This window comes from Muntiacus reevesi, chromosome 2, assembly GCF_963930625.1.
Source record: "Muntiacus reevesi chromosome 2, mMunRee1.1, whole genome shotgun sequence".
In the NCBI taxonomy this organism is placed as follows: domain Eukaryota; kingdom Metazoa; phylum Chordata; class Mammalia; order Artiodactyla; family Cervidae; genus Muntiacus; species Muntiacus reevesi.
In genome coordinates this window covers 247183681-247207752 of record NC_089250.1, presented here as the reverse complement: position 1 = coordinate 247207752, position 24072 = coordinate 247183681, and the positions used below count along the sequence as shown (strand labels likewise).

The window sequence follows — 24072 nt, the reverse complement described above, 5'->3', positions numbered from 1 at the left end:
GGCTGCATGCTGCATTATCAGGTTTGGCTGAGGGGCAAAACTGCATGTAAGGAGAAACACCAGGTCACCAGGACTTGAGATACTACAGGAGATCACTATCTACTCAGAACAATGCCAGAGGCTCACTCAATCCCACAAAAGTAACAGGGAGCTCTGGAGATGTCACTCACTGACTCACCAAATATTTAGTCATTGACACCCTGGGCTAGGACACTCTGCTAGATGCTGAGGGAACAACGGTGAGAAAAACAGGTGCAGTCTCTGCCTACGTTGGCGCTCATGGTATAAAGATTCTAATCAGACCATCACACAACTGCCGTACAACAAACAGCAGCACAGGTGCTATGGAAATATACAAATAGGTGCCGTTATCTCCTGCCACTTTCCGGTTCCCAACAAGATAGAGGATTTACGATAAGAAGTACTTCTCAATGGTAACCTTCAACCTGAGACTGGACCGGAAGGTCACTCTATAAAAGAGCCAAGAGCTAAGCACCCACTAACTTACTCCCTAACTCTACAAACACTAACACTCAAAAAGAGACAAACCAGGAAAGTGGGTGAAAATGGAAAACCTGATTTGCCAAAGGTTTCTTCTTTGGGAACAATCTTTAAACTCTGAGTTTGTCTAATACATTTAAAAAATGATTCTGGTTAAATAACCACCCCCTCCCCACACACAAAGTGGTTGTGGAATAGCAATGAACATACCAACAGTAAAATTTACCTCATTCTGTGGATGGGAAGACAGAGTGTTTTGCCCAAAATTATAAAAGGAAGCTAAGAATCTGAGGAGGAATAATTTCTGGTACCATGATAATCACCACTATCACCTTACTCTGCATAGGGCTTTACAGTTGACAAAGCTCTTTCTTGTACAATAAAAGCTGTTCCAAATCCCAGTACACACACACACACACACACACACACACACACACACAATAAAAGCTGTTCCAAATCCCAGTACACACACACACACACACACACACACACACACACACACACACACACACACACACACACAGAGCTATGTGTAAATCAGGGGAAAGAAGCATAGTTCACATTAAGTTCTGTGTATAAATCCTGCACTTAGGTAAGCCTGGGTGACCTATGGAAACCACTGAAAGTCCTGTCAGGCTAGATGGCGTGCCCAAAGTCTGCAAGTACCAGATCCTCTGTACACACAGGGCTGTGCGGGAAGCACCCTTCACAGGTGAGTCTCCTCTCTTGTCTTACTCTATCTGAGGTCTCCTCAAGTAAAGGTACCCTTAATTTCTCAAGGAGACTATTTTAGTTTCTGATTCCCTTGAGTGAGTCCTCCTATACAGTACTGTGGTGATCAAGACAGTTGAATGGCATCACTGTAGCCACACTCCACAGGAACTCTCAATGAGTACTGGGTGGGATAATAACTCAGTGAGGTCTTGACTTAAGGTGTTTTGTAGACAGTGTGATGTGACTGCTGGGACTGTCCTGTCAGGGTGGTGGTCAGAACTGGCTGAGACCCCCTACTCTCAACAGGCTCCTCTTGCTGTCACCTGGTATCTTACACTACCCTTGACTACCCCACTGCTTCAAGCAGCAAGCCTCCTGAGAAGACCTCATCTTCTTTTATGAGACGCCACATCTCAATTCTTTCAAAAACTACAGCACAAGCACAATGCTCCTTTAAGTAGCTGGTGTTCTGCCATGGCTAGAAAACCACATTTTAAGAAATTTCTAACCTGGAGGCTTTGAATTATCTAATTGTTCAGGGGAGTGAGTTTACAATTTATTTACCAGATTCTTAGCAGTTGAGAACTGATGCTCCAGAGACTGAGGGAAGACCCCCAGCTTACAAACAAAGGCTGGCTAGACTATGAGCTCCATGAAGGCACAGGTCCCTTCATGGAGCTCACAGCCCCCAGGTCATCTTTACGGAGGCAAACTCCACGATCTCTGTACCCCTAAGCATAATTCAAAGTTCGAAGGAGCTGAGACTGTCCACACAAGAAAATCACAGGATGAGGTGTGGATTTTAGAGAGACTGGCTACTGAAGGCAGCAATTCTTTTTGTTTGCAATCAGCAAAACTGAGCAGGGTATGGCCAAATCACAATCCAACAAGTCCCTCTTGCCAGTCTACTCTGAGAAATGAGCACAAAGGGTGGAAAATGAGAGAACATGCAACACTGAGCCTATAAAATACACCTCTAAGACCCGGGTACCACTGCAAAACTACCTAAGTACACAGAGGCTGATGTACATGCCAAAGGAAGCAGTTTTACTGTCATTTATAAGGGCTGCTCAAAATAAAACTAGGTCTTATTCCTTCACAAACAAATGAAAACTTCTAACCATAAACGTCAGCACCATTTGTTTTCTACCAACTATCCCTAAGGACGTGGGATTTTAGACCATCTTAACAAGGCTATAATGGAGAACCCACCGCCCCAAAGCCAGTAACTGACCTGCGGCAAGGAGGCGGAGTCGTAAACCTGAGGGTCCAGTTCCATCCCGGAGAACATCCACACTCTCAGCATACACGTTGCCCAGGAAACAGCTCAAGGGCATCATGGGAGCCCTGGAGGCAGGCACAGAGTGAGCAGAGACTTTGTCCCCCCTCCCAGGGAGCCCATGGCCTTAGCATGAAGCCTGTGCTCCCCCACACATACTTGGTATCCTGTAGGCTGTTCCCACTGTAGATATACATTCGTTTCACAGTTGCTCCATGGGGTATCTGAAGAGAAGCCAGGCCATGGGCGAAATTGGGCTGCAAACACAGGATAAATGTTTTACTAAAAGCACACTGCAGGCCCTGGCATTTTCCCAATACTCATGGTCTTAGAGAACTGGCCAGGTCACAAAAGTAGGGAATTTAGAAAAGGAGTATCTCAGTTTCAGACACAACTGTACTACTGGTACTGTCTTATTTGGTACAAATTTTCTGTATCCATTTTCTCACTGGGTATTGTTACCTGCAGTGTGGAATGGTTTCTGAGAAACTTTGAAATTTGCTCGTTTTATTTATTAAGGTATTAAAAAAAAAAAGAACTGGTCAGGTAAAAGCACAGTCTGATCTGTCTCCAGGTCAATAAATTCACTCAACCATGCAAGTTCATCTTTAATTTTACTGTTTTCCTTTCCTTCATCAGGGAGAAAATGCAGAAATGCCTTCTTTAATAAAATGTAAAACTTACAAAAAACTATCATTTCATAACACTAAGGATGCCACTGTCGAAGGATGAATTCTGTCAAATTCTAGGCCATTGAGAAAAACTGTGGTGATTTGGAGTTTTACAGCACACGACACGGATTTCCCTCTGAAGAGCGAGCTCGACCTCACTTCAGTTGGAAGCGCCCTCCTCTTGGGAACGCCAGTCTGGGCTTTGTTCTGTCAACTTCACCCACTGTACACCCAAGGGGCCTCTGAAGACCTCAGAGATTAAGTAAGGGAACCAAAGGAAGGGTACCTATCCAGCCTCCTCCAATGGTACTGTCTTCTGCCCCCTATCATCTGGGCACTGGGCAATAAATATCAGGGAAAGAAAAAGGCTAACCTCATATTTGGGAGCCTCGGTCCAGGAATCTAGCTGAAAAGAGAAAGACAATCCTCTGAAGTTGAGGTGGAAGAGCTGCTCAGCAGAGTTGTACACTGTGGGAGTGGGGAGAAGAAAATGACAAGGTTGAATGGCATCTGAAGCTGTGAACACAAACCAGCCTGACAGGGAGTAATGACTGGCAACACTTTCATTGTGTCTCATTTCTGAACTGACTTACTAGGCTGAAAACAATGGGGGAGAGCTTTCCTTCACACTCAAGTACCAGCCCCCAAATCTGATAGGAGCTTTGAGGTTGGGGCTGGCATGGCACCACTTGCCAGATTTATTACTATTGGCTGCTACAGATGACCAGAAGAATCAGATGGACTGGCCTTACCTCCAGGATGGGTTGCACCGAAAGACTGGTCAATCTGCTCAATAGTGGGAGCTATGGCTTGAGAATTGAAATGCACGCCACTGAAAAACAAAGATGCTTTTTAATACCAGGCTTGTAGGATGCACTCACAGGTCATTAGAGATGGTGGCTGGAAGAGTTATTCTTAAAATACATGGGGGGGTGAGTCTATAATTCTATCAAAATAAAGGTTTAACTATAGAACTTTTAAATAAGAGACAATTAAGGAGGTCAGAAATAGTCAATTCTCCTGAGGCTGATTCAAAGGTTTAGCCTTCTAGGACCTCCCAAGACATCTATGGTGACCAGGCCCAGTTCGGAAGGAAGTAAATCCAGCCTCAGCCCCATAGCATTTGGACTTGGATAAGGAATAATCATAGAAATAGACATTGTTAATGTGTTTTCCCAGAATGCCTATGAGTAGTTTGTCTTGAAAAGGAACTTTCTTAAAAAGGGGATGAACATTTTAAATGTAGGATACAGCCAAGCAAGGTAGCTTGTTTTCCTGACAAGCAGAAGAACTAGCACTCATCAACTGGGTGAATGGGTAAATGGATGGGGAGGAATGATCCCAAACAAGGGAAAAAATACCTGGGAGGGGGTGGGCTTGGGAGCAAAGAGAAGCATGTGATTTCAGATGATGAGCACGAAGATAAGTCATTTCTAACTTTAAGGAGAGTGCTTAAAGGTTAAGGATATTTTTTTTAAAAATGAGTATCATTATGGAATACCTCTGCATTTTAAAAATTTTATTAAGTATAGTTGATTTACAATATTGTGTTAATTTCTGCTGTACAGTGGATTCAATTATATATATATATATATGTATATATTCTTTTTCACATTCTTTCCATTATGGTTTATTACAGGATATTGAAAATAGTTTCTCAAGCTATACAATAGGATCTTGCTGTTTATCTAGTCTGTATATAATAGTTAGCATCTAGAGCACCTCTGTTTTTAACCAGGCACTGTGTTGTATGCTTTATCAGCATTATCTCATGTAGTTTTCCTAACTCAGCAGCCAGATTTATGCTTTCACTTCTCTGATGAAAAAACAAGCTCAAAGAGGTTAAGTGACTTGCCCAATTTCACAGAGTAATGAAATGAAGAAGCCATAACTCAAAGCCAGGGCAGCCTGACTCTTGACCCCTCGCTTACCCACCAGTGACTCTTAAGAGGGTAAAGAGAAGCCAAACCATGAGGTACGGAAGGCGCCAACAAGACTAAAAGATAACCAGAATCTGCAGGGGTCAGTGCTATTATGCATCTGGTTTATCCACTTCTCTATTGGCAGATACTGCTTGAAACAACCCAGGAACAGATCCCTTTGATATCCTTGAAAAGGGAAGCTTGTTAAGGAAGCTTACTGAACAGAATATTCTAGATGCCAGCACAGCAACTTACCACATGGGGGCTGAAATATTTGTGCACCATACAGGCGATTCCCATTTTCATTCTAAAAAGCAGATTTTGCCCCCGCCCCTGCCCCCGCCAACAGTGATCCTTTCGGCATTCTCTTTAGCATAGGCCTCAGAATCAGCTATATCTGGTTTGTCCCACCTTTATTGGTCATGAAAACATAAAAAGGTGCCAAAAGAAGCTGTGCAGGGAAGGGCAGCTATGACCCAGAGGACAGTCACAGACTGAGGTCCTGCTTTGGGGTGGGATTAAGGAAACTGACCCAAATGGGAAGTGTTTCATTCACAGTGTGTTCTGAATGACCTTTCCTTCTCTTCCCCAGGAAATGGAGTAGACTTGGAGGCTGCCTGAGGGAATGATGGCAACCAGCTGTAATCCCAGAACTGTTGAGGATAGAAATAAGCCCATATGTGCCAAGCCTAGGACACAAACCAGGAGAAAACTTACCAATATTTTAACTTTACTTTAGTCAAGTCATATACTTCAATCACCTAAAAACAAAAAGCAAATGTTTAAGATCTATTAGAGCTCTGCAGTTGAAAAAGGTTAATTAGAAGACATTTATAGAGCAGTGAGGAAAAAAAAAATCACTAGCTGAAATTCTCCAGAAGCATTACACATTTTGTTTTTATTTTTAAATCTGGAAGAAAAACCCATACCACACATGGCATAAAGTCACCTTCCCCCTCTCTCTAGAGGATGATTCAACAGATGTCTATGGATGCTCTGGGTCAAGTTTTGTATCTAGTCTACAGCTGGATCATACATAAGACTGCACATACCATGCGACAGGACAGTGAAACCCTCCACAAAAACAAATTCAAGCAGCTTGTGAAGGTTGTAACCTGTAAGGGGAATACTGAGCCCCTTTTCTTTCATGCTATACTTTATTGCATTATAAAAACCCAAATAAAGTCACTTTCAAAAACAGTTTCAAAATATTGTGGTTTACCCAAAAAAAAAAAAAAAAGAAAAAAAAGACAGGGGGGTCTATCTTATTAGAAATCAAGTCATTTTATTAGCCTAGGTCCAGTGTGACAATACTGTCATATCCCTAATGAAGAGAATCTGGTCCAACCTGGAGAACCTCAGGACCCTTGTGAAGTTTCTAAGGGTTCAGTCTGATGAAATGCCAAGAACTCAGGGAGGAGACAAAGGAAAAGGCATTGAACATCCAGCCACTAGTAATGCCAAGTAATCTGCATCTGAAGTCTTTGATGTCCATGGCATCAAAGGCTAGACGTCTAGCCAGTAGCATAGCTGACTGAGGATGGGCGAACCATCTGCTTTCCCCAGCTGGGAGACTTGGCCTCCACTGCAGAAGCACAAGCAGAGCTGGTTCAATCTGTTTGCCCTGACAACCAGGGCTTCATTCTGGGAAGGACTGTGGACACTGGGTGATGGGGCACCTGGCACTGTTACAGGAACAGAGACATAACAGGCAGTTCACTTGTGGTCAGACCTGTCCCTGGCTTGGAAAACTACAAGTTGGGCGCTTCTTAACTATAAAGTGCAGCTATTCTGATCCTACATGCTGCTAAGAATCACTGCCTCTCCTGGGCTGTTGGAGCATTTCCATCTACGCTCTCCTACACTACCAGTATAGGCCATTCACTGATCCCACTGAGTTAGGCTCCTTTTAGTCTGGCTCATTAGTGTGTACAGAAGGGTACACAACACACATCAGGGAGTCTGCCTGGGATGAAGCCAGCTAAAGGTAATATGAAGCTCAGAAACATGAAAAGAGGTGCTGAGGGAGGTCGTGCAAGGGCAGGGGAATAGTTGTGATTCATGATAGTATCTTCAGAAAGCTGGGGCATGGCAGTATATTATGCTAAACGGGTGTGCCATTTTACTGAGGCCAGGGTCCCAGGCTGCCAGAGGCCTCGACCCTCAGCCAGGACCTCTGCTTGTGCAGCAGGAGTAGCACTCTGCCCCTCTGATTGCTACCACTATGGCTGACCAATGATCCCCCAAGGGCAGCCCATCACTCAGCCTGCGGGCCTCCAGAGTATTCTTCCTGGGACACTGTGGCACTTGTGACGTGAAGGACTCCAAGATGGTCAGCACTCTGGGTCCCTTGCCAGAATCAACAAGCAGAAAAGCCATGGTTTTCTACCCTCTGAGCTGGAAAAGACCTTGATTTACCCAGAGAAGAAGTTATGGCAGCAGACAAGATCAGAAAGGAAAAGACAGGTGGCTGTATAGATTGTGACTTATGAAGCTTCATTCCACAGGGCTCTCTCACAGGCAGGGAGAGGATGGGGGAACTGCAGGGGACAGCAGTGGGGAGAGGCGACTTCTGAAGCCCTTGTATGATGGGGCAGACGGGTCAGGTCAGACCTGGTGCCCATCAATGGTACCTGAGGGATTGCTTCCTCAGCTTCCATACTCTCAGGCAGGGCTCCAGCCCTCCCTTCATAGGAACTCACAGAAGGGAGAGAGATGGTTCTACTCTATCTCTTTTCCCACTCAACAGTACTTTGAATTCCTTGCATTTCTGCATAGTATGCTCACACACTTTTATCCCATTTATTTCCCACATTCATCAACAGAACCTAAGCCATTTCTATTCCTAGCAGCCAGTCGCTATGCTCTGGTAATACAGAGTTAAAAGCCTGGTGTTAGGTAGACCACTTATCTTCTGTCCCCCTGTTGTCTCACTAGTAAGCCGTATCACTTACGGGCTACTTGGGATTAAATTAGGAAATGCATAGGAAGCACTCAGCCATATGACTAACAGGTACTAAGTAAGGAAGGAAGGAAGTAGTAAAGTCGCTCAGTCGTGTCCAACTCTTTGTGACCCCATGGACTGTAGCCTACCAGGCTTCTCCCATGGGATTTTCTAGGCAAGAGTACTGGAGTGGGTTGCCAATTCCTTCTCCAACAGGTACTAAGTGCTCACTAAATATATTTCCTCACCATGTTGAAATTCTGCCATAGGCTGCCTATCTACCCCCCACTGTTGCCCATTTAGATTACTTCCAGCTTTTCATTACTATCAAAAGCCCTGCTATAAATACCTGGCAATATTACCCTCCCCATTAATCTTTCTGGGTTAAGTTTCCTACAGTGAATTTACCAAGTTAAAGACAAATGGCTCTTTGTAAAGGTGTTTCCAGATTAATTTCCCCCAATCTGTGATGAAGCCACATTGAAGGCCAGTTTCTACCCTTTCTCAGTGTGGGGCTGCTGGTCAATAGGCCAGGTTGAGCCTATAAAGAGAGGCAAGGGTGCTGTGGGGATAAGAGTGTTCACATCAAATTCTCCTTTTTGAAAAGGCAGCATAAACGAAGAATTCTTATTCCACATACAGGTTATTTTTCCATGTGCTCTCTGAACTCAGCAGCTCACTTGAGATGGGATGGTGAGAAGTAGGAAGTACCCAAGTCTTCTGGAAAAGCAGCTCCATAAGCTAACCAGGACGACAGCCCTAGCATGCCACTGCCCCGAGCCACATTCAACCTTGTGACTCTGAGGCATGAGTCGGATGTTACATGACTAACCTATCATGTCCAGGCATTTGTAAATAGCACATTAAAAACATCCTGGTCTGAAATAGGTGCTAGTAAACTGTACTTGAATGCCAATTAAGACATACCAGCAAGTTGTTTGATTTCTTTAAAGGGATTTAAGAGTCAACTCGGTGATGGTGGTGTTAAGGTCCAAGCCCTCAGCATTTTAGGAAGAAAGGTTCCATTTTTCATCTTCCAAGTCTTATTGTTTGACCCAAGAATGAAGTAAAACAATAAAATACAAAAATCTGACTGAAGTCTTCCAGTTCTATTCTGCAGTCAGGCCCCATTTTAAAGACTTAGGATAATCTATGACAAATACTTACCTCCTCTCATTTTTCTATTCAACACAGAAAAGCCTGCTCCCTACAGCACGTTCTCCGTATCTTCAATACTCTTTCCCCTTCACCTCTGGAGCCTGGAACTGAAGTCCCTCCCAGCCTCTTTCCAACCATCCCAATCTACCCCTAGGTTCTCCCTTTAGGAGGACAGGCACAGCTTCAGTCTCCTATATTGTGGCTGTCTCTGAACCACAAGCCTACTCCCACTCAGGAGTTTCAGAAACATTCCACAATTGCACACATTAATCAGCCTGACATGAAACTTCAGTTGTCATTTATAGTTACCTTAAGTCTCTGATTGAAAGCATCAAACAGTAGTTTGATCCCGTCCTGAGTCAGGTTAAGGATGAGGTCATGGCTTAGAGGAGACTACAAAAAACAAAATGATAAATAAATACACACTCTGAACAACTAAGTATATTCATCAGCACCAGCTGAATGTGAAACCTTACAACATAATGCAGTGCACAGGGAGTATCTAAGTGTAGACAGCTGACAGGTTTACAAGCCAGAAGAAACTGGTTTGTGAATTCAGTGTCCTCTACTTCCAGTCTGCAGCTGTTGCTTCATAATATTGGTTGAAAAGAGCCTCTTTTCCAGGCTTTGAGTTATTACCTAGGAGAAAAGTCAAAATTATGTGGGTATATGGGCCATTTTCTTTCACAGGTCCAGACTCCATATTTGTAGCATGGGTTTATTTACTGCTGTCAAAGCTACAGAGTAGTTAATGAGAAATACAAGCCTTATAAAAGGCCTCACCAGGATCTAAATTCAGCAAGTAATGGTCAGTGCGTGTTAGCTGAACCTCTGTCCCTTCACTCCCAGGCTGTTTGTACCACTCAAAGGAAACACATTTTATTCTTTGACTCTTTTGCATCACATTCTGGGACAAAGAAGTGCCTTGTGATCTGATTATGTACGAGATGACACTCTCATTCCTCCCTCCCTCCCCACACCATCCCAGGTCACATGTGCCTCTTTCTGTAAAACCCAAGTCCAAGATCTAAGGAGTCATTTCTATATTTGCCCCTTCTGAGTCCTGGGGGGAGGGGAGCAGCAACAGAGCAATGGATAGAGCTGGCCCTGAGACTTGGTGAACTGGTGACCTTAAGTGTTTCTCTATACTTCTCTGTTTTTTCATGGGAATACCATCATCCCTACACCTCCAGGGTTGTAATGAGGACACAGACAGTAGACCAGAAAGCATCAAGCACAGCACTCAGCATATAATACTCTTTCCTGGAGTCTGTCCCACCTGCCTGCTTCTGCTGCAAAGCAATCAATGCAAAGTCTGAAGACTCTCTATTGCCCTGAACCATGCTGCCCAGCAGTAGAAGAAAACACCACCATTCAAAACCCTGTCCTTTCTTAAAACAGGCACATAGCTGTCAAAAAGATTTAGAGAAGTTTCTCTCTTTATAGAGCTTCTTAAGGTAGGCCCAGTGATTGAAGGTGGTGTCTGTCAGATATAGAGATACAGGCTAGAAAGCCAGGTGCCCCTGCTGGTGTGGGCCTCACTGGAAAAATTCTCTAGAAAGAGCTTTCTGAGCTTAGTTCATACTGTCCACTCCTCTCCACCCCCTGATCTTCACAAGATAGTAGGCCCAGGTGGCTCCATCATGCCTGGCAAACACCAGAACTGTAATTTTCCAGTAGGTCTCTATGAACGCTTTTCTAAAACCAATAGGACTCAGGTAAGATAATGGAATAATGAACCTCACCTTAGGTCACTTATTCTCCTTCTATTTCTGAGAGGGCTATTCCATGGAGGTAAACAGGATGAAGCAATATTTCAGCATCTTTAAAGACCTTTGTTTGGAGTATCTGAATTTCGTCACACATTTCCAAGATCTGATCGTTTTTCCCTTGGCACTGCTACAATTTAGGACATAACTAAGCAGTATTCAAAAGCAAGCAAATCATCCTCACAATCAATATTTTATTAGTACTTTATCTCCAGAACCAAAATCACATGTGCTATGTGGTGTTTAAGGAGGTCCTTCCAGTTCAATAAAGCTGTCTCTGTTAGTTGTTAACATCTCTTCCCTCTCAGATGGGATCTACTTGACATGCACATTTAATTTCCAAGGTGTGATCTGCTGGAAATAAGATATTTCTGAAATGTTTAATGGGGTCAAATGATGAAGCAAAGAGACAAATGGGAAAAGAAGCGAAGGAGGGCAATAAGGATAGGATGCACAATTAAGAAGCACCATATCAGAGCTCTGAGAGGCCATTTCCTCTTGATCCTCATAAAAAGATTATTCTATTATAAGGAAACCATCTGGAGAACCAGACTGGTTATTAACTTGCCACAGCTGTACAACCAAGAAATGGGGAAAGCATGGATCTGAACCAAGGTCTGGATTTAAAACCCTGTTGTTCCAGCTGCTTAGAGGACATTGGGGGAAATTAGCTTAATTAATGCCAGAACAACTATTTGTACCCAAAGACTGGAATGATAGACAAGATAGTGATATAAGAAATAAGCCTCATTTAAAAAATTGGTTAAAAAGTTTAAAGACTACTTTCAACTGTATCTAATCCTGGGTGCCTAATTCTGATTGAACTAAATGTACAGATGGCTATAAGCTCAAGCAGCAAACCCATTATCCCTGTTTTGATGGCTGCTACTTGTCACTGAGTAATTCCCTCATGGTCTAATGCTGAGTCAGATTAGGTTAGGTATGATCTGATTGCAAAAAAGAGGAAAAGTCACCATTCTTCATTTTTCTTTAAAGAGAAACCACTTTGGCACTGTGACTCCACGAACCTCTGCCCACTCCCACAAGTCCTGTGGTTGGCACAAGAACTTCCAAATACTTGCTTGGAAATTAAGCCTTCTCTGTCTCAGAAGGACCTTTCACATGGGCCTCAGTAGGCTGTCAGAGGTGCACAGTACTGTAAAATGTACAGGTAACACACTCAACTCTGATGCTAAGCCAAATGTGGAAGCCACATAGAAGTCTCAGTCATATTCACATAAAAAATAAGCTGCCATTTGCTTTAGGATCAGAAACTAATAGAAATGAATGGAACTAAAATCATCAAATTGGTACTTAAAAGGTCTCAGAAAAGGCACTGGGAATATCTTGCAGCCTGTGCAGGATCTAAACCATCCCCCGAGGTTTATGACACACAGGGCACCACAAAGGCTGTTCCGTAGGGCAGCACGTCTGTGTCCTAGAAGAACCATGGAATCCAAAGAGGCAGTATTTTTAGAGAGTTAAGAAGAATCCTATTTCTAAAGGTCTATAAAAATGTTTCCAACTTTACTTATAAAACCCAATTTAAAAAATCCTGGTATTCAGAAAGTTCTGCACCAGTGCTAACCTAAAATATACTCTTTCTGGAAACTGAAAAGGTCTTTGTGGGCACATACATTATACTATAAGGGTAGTTCTTGGCACAACATTTAATAAAGATTACCACAAGTCAGACAAAAGAAATAAGAGTAAAACATGTCCATTAATTTGGAACCAATGTTTAGCAATTTTCATATTATCAGATCATTCTTATTAAAAGGGTGAACTATACCTGCTTCTTTTCAAGTCTGGGATGGTCTGCTAGCTAGAAATCTGCACTGCAACAATCCTGAATGCAAACCAAAGCAACCAACAAAGCAGAAAAGACTATTTTAAACATGAAAGTGGAAGGGAAGTACCCTAGAAGACCAGACAATCCCTGAAGTGACCTCCCACTGAAAACCCCCCTTTTAAGGGCCTGTAGGTAAGTCAAACATAATCAAAAAGCAAGTTTGATTATTACTGCTCATCTAAACTTCTGGCAGCACTGCTACTGCTAAGTCACTTCAGTCGTGTCTGATGCTGTGCGACCCCACAGACGGCAGCCCACCAGGCTCCCTCATCCCTGGGATTCTCCAGGCAAGAATACTGGAGTGGGCTGCCATTTCCTTCTGGCAGCACTAGATGACCAAAACTACAAATGTGTCAGAATCAAAGAAAATGTACTTGGTAAGTGACTAAGTGTTGAAGACACTCCCATTCAAACACATTGACCTAAGAATCCCTGCCAGTCAGTATCTCCCAGAGCATCAATCTCCAGAGGTGAGTCACTGATTAGGGATGCTATTTCAGTAAACAAATAAGTTACCACTCACCTGTTCACTGTAGAGAACCTGAACATTTTTTATGATGCGACAGTGCTTCTGAAGAATGGCCACCGCCTGAGCCAAAGGCATTCCTGAAATAAAGCAAGGACACCTGTGTGGTTACTTGGGCTATCTATTTACTGACATCTATCAGTGTACTAGGCATTAGTCCTTGCAGTAATGCCAGGGGTGGGAATGGGGGCCACTAAGGTCTACGGACATACTGAGTAAATAAAAGTTTAATAAGCCCAATAAGCAGTAAGATCTAGAGAATAAAGTTAACAGCAAGCACTAAGAGAAAAACTGGATTGTATAAGGGGAAGGAGTAAATAGAAAGACTTCCTGGAAATGGGGACTTCTATGCTTATCCCCAAACAGGCAAAGGGGTTGGAGAAAGCCAAGTCAGTAGGAACCAAAGAAGAAAGAAATGCACTGACTGCATGACTCTGGGGACCAAGATTCTGATTCTCACTCTGCCATGATTACGTATAACCTAGGCAAGTCCTTCCTCTTTTCCTGATATTTGTCTCCTCATTGAGTCAGCAGGAGCACATGATTTGTAAGCGCTCATTTAAAAAGCGAAGAATCATATGTCAACCAGAATCAACTTATTTTACCAAGAATTTCACTGGATTCTCACTTATCAACCCACAAACATCCTCTAAAACTTAACACTTGATTTTTTAACTCATGGCCCATTATAAACAAATTTATATATGCACCCCCGCTGCAGTTTAACAAACTGAAATTCCAATGACACCTCAAAGATTCCAGGGACTCGTGTACTTAGTTGCTCAGTTGTGTCCAACTCTTTTTTTTTTTTTTTTGGATTTACAGAAACTTTTTATTTCGAGTTAATTTTTTAAATTGACATGCAGTTTTAAGAAATAACATTAAGAGATTCCATATACCCCTATGTGTAACTGTGTCAGTCTGTTTGGGCTGCTAGAACAAAAATACCATAGACTTGGGTGGTTTAAAAAACAAACACTTGGGACTTCTCTGGTGGTCCAGTGGCTAAGATGCTGAACTGTACATATGGACATCACCAAATGGCCAATACCAAAATCAAATTGATTACATTCTTTGTAGCTGAAGATGGAGAAACTGGTGGTAGTTTAGTCGCTCAGACATGTCCAACTCTTGCGACCCCATGGACTGTAGCCTGCCGGGCTCCTTTGTCCATGGGATTCTCCAGGCAAGAATATTGGAGTGGATTCCCATTTCCTTCTCCAGTGTCCAGCTCTTTGTGACCCTATGGACCGTAGCCCACCAGCCTTCTCTGTCCACGGGCTTCTCCAGGCAAGAATACTGAAGTGGGTTGCCATGCCCTCCTCCAGGGGATCTTCCCAGTCCAGGTATTGAACCCAGGTCTCCCGCACTGCGGGTGGATTCTTTACCATCTGAGCCACCAGGGAAGCTCAGGGACTCATGGGGAACAGTAAAAAGTATGTTTTCACAGAGTGCATTATGTTTCAAACAAGAAGAAACTCACAGAAACAATCCAAAAACAAAGTTTCATGAGTGCAAGGACAGTGTCTGTGTTATTCGCTGTTATTCGCCACTCTTTTGGATCTCCAGCACTGGGGACCCACATAGTGTCTGTTGAATAAACATTTATTTAGTGAGACTGAAGGATTATGGACTAGGTAATAAGAGAAAGGAAGAGAGACCACCACATGACCTTGGGCCAGGACAGTGGCTCACATTCAAGATCAGTTTACCTCTGATTCGAGGAGAGATGTGCAGAGAAGAGTTCACAGAGAAAGCAGTAGGTTAAAAAAATGTGTGGCCCATCTACATTTAAACGATAATTTGATCCTGCCTTTATTCAATGGCCCATTCTACAGTTTGAAGAAAGCTGGAGTAAACCAGACCTTAAGGTACTTTCCAGCACAAGGCCTGGAACATAGTAGAGACTTAAATCTTCACTGAGAATATGAACAAGTTGATGCATTCATTCCTCAGCTTTGGCATTCCAGAAATTGAGGAGCATCTACGCTGTCTCTCCCAGGGGGAATGGTAAACATTCATGTGGGCAAGACAGATAATCTCAGGTGCTGAGAAAGAGAAGACCACATGGCACAAATGAGTTTCTTGTGGGAGAGTTATTTCACACCTAACCACATCAAATTCCTGGCCTTGGAATCTTGGGTCCAGAGTCATTCAGGAGTAACCCACCTGGAGGAGACAAAGCAGCTACCAATGACCGGTTGTCACACACTGTTAGTAAAGGAAAGCTACAAACGGCCCCTAAAAGGAACCAACTGTGTATACGGCAAAGAAACCAGAGAACTGTTCTAGCTTGAAGAGTTATCTAACCAACCAAAGGGTGTGGACTATATGGTCCGTCTTCTAAAGTCTACAAATCCTACATCTTACTCATTATTAGCCTGCTTATAACCCTCCAATGGTTTCCCATTATAGGAGGATAAAACCCAAACAATATGCCCTCACCCAAGAGCCCTGAATACTCTAGACCTTGTCTACCTCCATCATTCCTTCCACTTCTCACCAAGCCTCACAGCACACATCAAGCTCTTTTCCATCTTTAGGCTTTTGCATTAACTCTGGACTCTGCTGGAATGTTCTTCCCATAGCTAGCTCTTCTCACTCTTCAGATCTTGGCTCACACTTCACTTCCCTGACTACCTTATCTAATCAAACCTCCCATTCCATTTATTTATCTGTAAGTCTCCCCTTTATGTCTCCTTGTTGATAGAGACAATGTCTGTCTTACAGCTGTATCCTCAGCACTCAATCACCGTGCCCAACACAACAGTAAGTGGTCCTATGTATCTGCTGAGCTATGAATGAGTGAAACAAAGCAATCAGGTACAATACCTAGATCCTCTAGCCCTTGTGATCACCCTCCCCTTCTTAGAATTCTCATCCTGTCTCCATCAGCATCACTCTCTCCTGCTGCTCCTCCTACTTCCCCAGGTCTCCATGTCGGACAATATTTCCTTCTGCCCATTCCTCATGTACCCAACCACCTAGTTTCTGACTCACATCTTTTTTTTTTTTTTTTTTCCTGACTCACATCTTAATGCTTTCTGCATAAATAAAAGGCAAATAAAAAGCGGACAGATAAAAAAGCAACTTTAAAATTTTCTCTTCATTCTGCCCTCTCCTCTGTATTCTGGATCTCAGTATTTCTAACATCTACATAGACACTCAAGCCAGAAACCTCTAGATTCCTCTTCCTTACCCATCTCTCCAAATTTTCTTCCTAAACCCATGCCTACACACACTACTAACAGACATCCTTTTCCGCACTGAACAGTCTCTCTGATAGTGTCCCAGGAAGGTAACTAAAAAACAAGGAATCTGGGGAACTGATCTCCCACTAGTACACCATGCTCTAATTACAATACCAAACTGCTTGCAGCTCCCACCGCCCCACCCCCACCTATCTTTCCCACTTTAAAAAAAACAAAACAAAAAAACTGACTGGAAAATTTATGTCTATGGAAGTTTAGATGAGAAACTTGGCAGCAGACTTCTGACAGGGCCTTCCTGGTGCTCACTGGCTCCAGGAATAGTACTTGCTCCTGGCTCCTAGAGATTGACAGGAATCCTCCTCTGAATTCTCAGGTTAGGTCAAGTCTCTTCCATAAAATAAACTATTTTTTAAATAATAAAATGAACTATTTCTGTAATCCTTTCCCTCCATTAGACTAAGTTCTTCAGGGCATATGACTACTTTTTCTTACTCAATTTTCAATAACTGTAAGCAGAGTTCACAGAATGAGCCTTCAACAGAGTGAGCCTCCAGTCTCTCTGGAACAAGGTGATCTCAGAGAAGGCTACTGTCCACTCATTCTTTAAATTTACCCAGCTTGGGCATCTTCACGATGAGTTAAAAAAAAAATTATTGGAGTATAGTTGATATAAAATGTTGTGGTTTCTGTTATACAGTAAAGTGAATCAATTGTATCTCTCTCTCTCTCTATATATATATATCTATAGCCATTCTTTTAAAAATTCTTTTCTCATATAGGTCATTAAAGAATATTGAGATTTTCCTCTGCTATACAGCAGGTCTTTATTAGTTATCTATTTTTTAAGATTAATTTAAAAACAAATTTAGAGATATGTCTCCACGCCAATACATTCTGTAAGTCTCATTGAAAACACTTAAGTTTGCACTGCCTTTACTCCACCATTGATCAAGCCAGGGTGGTACCTGCAAAAGATTCCTCTCTGCCTAGGCTTTCTTATCTCTGTGTTGTTCCCTAATTTCCCAAAAGTACAAAGGTCAGGAAGGCAGCCAAAAAGCTGGATACAGTTCCTCACTGTGATGCCAGATGGATGAAGGCAAGAACTGGATACATCTGTATTTGCACAGATGCTAAAAAGAAACCTGGAGACTAAGCTGAGTCCATCCTCAGAAGGGCAGAGCAGTGAGAAGCAGGAAATCCCTACTAGGCTTCTTTTTATCCTCTCTACCTTTCTGAGCCTGCGCCTCACCTGGCAAATAGACATAACCTCACAGGGTTGTGGTGACTTTAGCCTAAGAATATAATCCTAAAGCACAGATTCACTTCCTAGGCCTATCCCTACCTATGAGCCTAAATTTCAGCTTAAATGTGTTAAGGGCTGGTAAGAAGACTGAGAAAGAGGGGAAATTACTTTTTAATAAAAAGTTTAGGGAAGTTAAATGACCATTTCTCAAGCAGACATAATACAAAAACGTGGATTTTTTTTGGCCATGCTGCACAGCTTGGAGCCTCTTAGTTCCCCAACTAGGGACTGAACCCCAGCCTACTGCAGTGAAAATGCCAAGTCCTAACAACTAGATCACCAGGGAACTCTCCCTAAGTGCAGACTTTCAAGACCCAAAAAGGAATCAGCATCAAGGCTGATGATCATCAGGCTTATTTCCTGTATGAGCTTTCCCTCAAAGTTCAGTTCTAGGCCCAACATACAGAAATGCTCTTATAACTATTTGTGGTTAGTATTCAGACAGCCTGAAAGAACTATTCAAATCCTTGATTCCTAGAAACTGGCAAAGTTAGGAGTAGGGGTTAAAGTATCAAAACAACAGTTGATAGAAGAAACCTTACTCTCCCACCTCATTTTTAGCAAATCTCAAATGATACTACTTTTGACCCAGAGACTGTACTTGTAGATACACAACCTAGTCATACCATCAAGCACAGGTTGAAGCTACAGTCATAGTTTTCACTCTGCCCTGTGAAGTCCTGGGATGAGAAGCTGTGTTTAGGGGAGGTTCTTTCCTAACTAGAAGCCAAATAGCATCAGCAAAACAAATGGGCCTGGAGGCAATGATATCCTTAGCCTCTCAATCAGGTTCTTGGTGCTTCACAAGAAGCTGAAGTGCTTCATACCAGTTAAGGTATGAGAGAAGGTGACTGCAAATTCTCAATAAAACTGGCTCCTACAACCTAGAGGCAGCTTGCTGTTCAGTTCACAGAGACACTGAGCACCAGTAGAATCCTACCAGCAAATCTATTCTGTAGTTTCTCACCTACCCTATCTCCATAGACAGCAGTCTTCCAGATTCAAGGATAAACTGCAGCCCAATGGAGCAGCTGACTCAGTCCAGTAGCCCAAATTAGTGTGACAAAAGTTCAGGCCTGCACAAACACCTGCTCCCCACCCCCTCTTCTCAGTGCTGGAACATAAAAGTAAACACACTCTGGGGTTACTGAATGCAAATACTTGCACACAGAAAGGGAGCGACATCGAGGAAAAGGGGAAAACACAGGCCAAAATCCCACAAAATGCCCAACCTGCATTTTTACAAACCAAATGCTACTTTATCCAAACTCCTATTTCATTCAACCTTTCACTCTCTCCGCTAAAGTCTGCGTTTAGGATTACACCACACATCGACCACATTAAAAACGAGAAGGAAGCTAGTCAGAAGTTGCTTTAACACACAAAAACTCTCCTCAGTTCCCTTGACCAGCTCCCCAGTATTTGGCGATGGGAACGGTGCCTAGGTTTCTCCTTCTGGAGAGGCTATACAAGGCCCAGAAAAGCAAAGGGAGATGAACTACTTGGGCGGTATTTAAGGGTGTCAGTCACATCTTAGCTATTTGGTCTGTAAAATGGGTACAGAAATAACAATCTTAGCGACTCTCAGGCCTCCCCGGTGGCAACCTGATATAATCATGCACCGGAGAACAGGGTCAGGCCCTGGGTAAATGTTTGGGGCGTGTCAGCCATTGTTATTGTTATTATTATCGTAGCACTGCCCCGGGAGGGGCCCCGCCGAGGCCTGATGCAAGGGCGTCAGGGCCCGGCAGAACGATGGGCTGCCAGGTCGGGGCCGGCATCTAGTGACTGGAGTCCCAAAGAGTCAAGGAGCCGCGGGCGCAGGGGAGTAAGGGGCAGAGCCCAGAGGTGGGAAGGGCAGGGAAAGAAGTAAGGATCAGCGAGAAGGGTCGTGGGGGAAGACCCCACACTCACCCAGCGCGAATTCCCATTGCTCGTTTCCCAGAGAGCGTTCGGGTACCACCTCCAGATCCAGCATTGGCTCGGCTCGCCGGGCCGGGGCGGCCTCCCTGCGGCAGCGCAGACCGGACCGGAGCTTAAGAAACAAAGCAGCAGGTGACTCACCACCCGCGCCGGCCCTCGACGGCCCGGCTCTCCACCTCTACCCCGTCGTCAGAGCTACTGGCCCTACACCACACCTCACCTGACCTCACCTCACCTCACTTCACCGGCAGCAGCCTGGGGCAGCGGCGGCAGCAGCAGGAGCGTTTGCAGCAAAAGTGGCGTGTGGGGCCGTAAAGTGTGGCGGAGGCGGGGCGAAGGCGGGATTTCAGTCGCGGGGGCGGAGCTAAGGCGGAGTCACTCCAGCGCAAACTCCGGATAGGCGGTTGCGACAGTCCGGCAAAAGCAGAAAGGCCTGTGAGTATCATCCGGAAGTGCGGGAGCTGTTGCAGTGAGGAGCATCACACTCCGTGCACCCCGACATCCGCACACCACAGTGAACACGTTTCACAAAAGGATGCGTGACCACGCAACACATACATGTGACATGGCTATACAGAACCTGTCTGCCGTCTCCATGTACGTCCCACTCACAGTCACTGAACGCAAAAGGCGAGTTCCGAGAGCGCACCGTCTGAGGTCCAGCGGGGAGAGAGGACATGGAGCCTCAAAGCTCAAGACGCGCCCGCGCCTTACCACTCCCGGTTGGGGCCGAGACTGACGCTGGCCGCAGCTGCCTCTAGTTGTCCAGGAATGATTCCTTCTCTCTGCGGCCACTGGGACTTGGGTCGAGCTCAAAGCAAGCGAGGAGTGGGTTCGAGTACTTGTGTTGGGGTGGGACGGGGGTGGGGCTGCTGGGGGAGTTGAGGGAGCGGACTAGGTTAGGGAGGAGCTAAGTAGCCGACCTCCTAGCCGACCACCTTCCGCTGTGCACAGCCCCGAGGGCTGCAATCCGAACACTGCTGGCAGCCGCCCAGACTCCGCCGGAGCACCGGCTTTGCCGCCAGCGCTATGTGGTTTTCATCAAACTTCTGGTGCTCTTCGTGACCGTTTCCTCATTTACAAGTCGGGAGTAGAGTGTCCTCCAGCCTGTTCAGCCTGAGCTTCTGGCCAATGTCCTGGGGCACTCTAAGACGACTGAAAGACACTGAAAGACGACCAGGTTTCTTCTGGAGCTGACCCTTCATGGACGGAATCTCTGGATTCTCACAACCACCCTGGGATGCAAGATTGGTCCTATCTCACTTTATAGGCGAGGGGGTAGGGGGTGGGGTTGGGGAAGGCCCAGAGAAGCTGAAGGCCTTTTGGTTCGAGGGGTAGAATTCAAATTCTTTCCATTATATTGCCCCGGAGGAATGTTTTTTAGCAGAGTGACATCCTGAATTCTTAAGACTAGTTTGGTAGGAGTGTAACATGGAAGATTCTACCAAAACTTGAGGTTATTGCTACTGACAATAAAATAAACACGGAGAAGTCTATCCATTTGCAACATCCTATGCCAAAAGAATACAACTGAGTCATTAAGATGTCCAGGCTTCCCTGATAGCTCAGTTGGTAAAGAATCCACCTGCAATGCAGGAGTCCCTGTTCAATTCCTGGGTCGGGACATCTGCTGGAGAAAGGGTAGGCTACCCACTCCAGTCCATCAGTAGGGAAGTGGCTAACTATGATATATATGTGTTAACAGAACCCTCCTCTTTTTAAAAAATTGGAGTTAGTTGCTTTACAGTGTTTAGTTTCTGCTGTATATAGCAAGGTGAATTAACTATATGTTTATATATGTGTGTGTGTGTGTGTGTGTGTGTATATATGTATATATATATGTGTGTGTGTATATATATATATATATCCCCCTTTTTGGATTTCCTTTCCATTTGGGCCACCATAGAGTATTGAGTAGAGTTCCCTGTGCTATACAGTAGGTTTTCACCAGTTATTTATTTTATACATAGTAGTGTATATATGCCCATCCCAACCTCCTAATTCATTCTATCCCTGCCTTACCCCTTGGTATCCATACCTTTGTTCTCTACATCTATTTCTGCATTGCAAATAAGAGGGAAAGATAGGAAAATTAAATATTTAAGAATTCAAAGGGTGGCCTGTAGTAGTCACAGATATTTTCTTTCCTGGGCAAAAGGCAGACTGTGGTTCTCTGTCCAGATGAAGTTGAGCATGGTCCTTGTGATTGCTAGGTTCAGTGAAATGAAAACTGAAGATGCATGTGTCAAGTTTCAGGTGACAGTTTTAAAAGTCAGTGCCCCTTTCATTACACTGTCTTCTTGGCTGTCACATGGCTAGCAATGTTCCCGTGATCTATCATCCTAGGTCAATGGGCAGGTATTGACCTGATGGACATTTAGCAAATAATTCTTTAAGCCAATAAAATTTGAGGAGTTTTAGGCAACACAACCAACTTATCCAGGTTAAGAAAAAATCGTCAATTATGCCTCCTGTACTTTTTTCTCTGACTTGAAGTGCTTTCATGCTCGCTAAGCTATCCTTAATCTTCCTCTTGCGTCACCATATCATCAATGGGACAAACTTGCTGCTTCTAGTTCTATCAACCAAAATGAGCTTTATCAAACACCTTTTCCCTCCCACCCCCAACCCCTCACTGGCTTCCTATTTGCCCTTAGGAATTGTCCAGGGACTTTAACATGACTGGAAGAGTCCATCCAGCACTGCTGGTGACCCTCACCCCGGCCCCTGCTGACCCTTTCAAATTCGTCTCACTGCACACCCCCAGCCTCATTCCACCAGTCACACTCAACTGCACTTAGCTTCTCAAACTTGCCATGCTACCTATAATACTTGTCATGCTGACAGATCTCAGCTCAAATGTCTCAAGGAAGTCTTTTTTTTTTTTTCTCAAGGAAGTCTTTTTGACCACCCAGACCAAGTTAGATGTGCCCTGTAAGAGCCACAACTTCCAATACAAGTTGTATATTTTGTCTGCTTTTGGTTCTTTTTTTGAGTCAGATCGTAGGTTCCCTGAGGGCAAAGACCATGCCTATTTTGGGGCTTCCCTGGTAGCTCAGCTGGTAAAGAATCCTTCTGCAATGCAGGAGACCCCAATTCAATTCCTGGATTTGGAAGATAAGCTGGAGAAGGGATAGGCTATCAGTTCCAGTATTCTTGGGCTTCCCTGGAGACTGAGCTGATCAAGAATCTGCCTGCAATGCAGGAGACATGGTTTGATCTGAACACAACTGAGCAACTTTCACTTTACTATTTTGGGCACTGGAATACATTTCTTCCCTAAATGATCCTAGGAGGTAAAAGTCACACTTTTGTTTTAAAAACAGTGAGACTCAATAGTTTCCTTTGTTTAAAACTTATTTTTCCTTTTGAAAGTATGACCTATGTCCTTTGCCTACTTACAATGTTAATATTGATATAAACCTTTACACGCAATTTAAAATTTTCTACTAGCCACATTAAAAAGGAAAAACCAAAGTTACTTTTATTTCACCCAATATAACAGTGTATATTTTAATATGTAGTCAAAATGTAAATTAAACCTTATTTCTTTTGTATTAGATTTTTGGTATTTGGTATTTTAGTGTACTTCAACCTGGAAACAAGATTTTCAAAGGCTAACATGAAATGTAGTCTTCCCCAGTTATAACAAAAAAATATTTAACATAGCTTCAGTTTTTATTTTATTTTTTTAAATTTATTTTTATTAGTTGGACACTAATTACTTCACAACTCAGTTTTTAAATTAGAAAATAAATTCAGTTTCTTGGTTTTAGCAGCCACATTCCAAAAGCTCGATAGCCACACTTGCTTAGCATCTACCACTCATGGATGTACATTATCTTCTCTAACCAAAAATTTATGCCTGTATCTTATCTTCTCACATTTCCCAATGTTTCTGAAACCTGAATAAGGCCAGTAACGACTTTAAGTTGTTTAAATTATTCTAGCCAGAAGTTGAGGATTGACTAATACAGTAACTTGTTTTCAAGTTATCTTACACTTAAACGAACCAAACTGCCACTTTCACCAATGATTCTACTCTACAAATTGTAATTTTCTACTTGAATATTTTTGAAATGCCATGTACATAATATGTGATGGTGATGCAGAAAAGGGAACTGATGCTATCCAGGAGAATCATGCCTTGAAATACGCCTGCAAATAACTGCAGTCTTAAAGAATGTTTGCAACATCAAAACACCTACGTTGTCTTGTAAATACTTACACTCATGTGGCAAAATGACTGTGGTGGTTTTAAAAACATGTTCACAGACTCTGACACCCCACCCTTCATG

The 24072-nt window shown here is 43.5% G+C and overlaps 1 protein-coding gene across 1 annotated transcript in view; it reads right to left on the bottom strand.

The window, feature by feature from the left end:
* The window catches only part of PHAF1 (phagosome assembly factor 1), a 24510-nt gene extending 4430 nt beyond the window's left edge, over positions 1 to 20080 (bottom strand). The window contains 10 exon segments of the mRNA XM_065925505.1: positions 1506 to 1545; positions 2406 to 2562; positions 2654 to 2751; positions 3539 to 3633; positions 3918 to 3997; positions 5805 to 5848; positions 9499 to 9582; positions 13334 to 13416; positions 19766 to 19886; positions 20010 to 20080. Coding sequence (XP_065781577.1) covers positions 1506 to 1545; positions 2406 to 2562; positions 2654 to 2751; positions 3539 to 3633; positions 3918 to 3997; positions 5805 to 5848; positions 9499 to 9582; positions 13334 to 13416; positions 19766 to 19829 — 745 coding nt within the window. The 5' untranslated portion in view covers positions 19830 to 19886; positions 20010 to 20080.
* Between the last annotated feature and the right edge of the window lie 3992 nt (positions 20081 to 24072).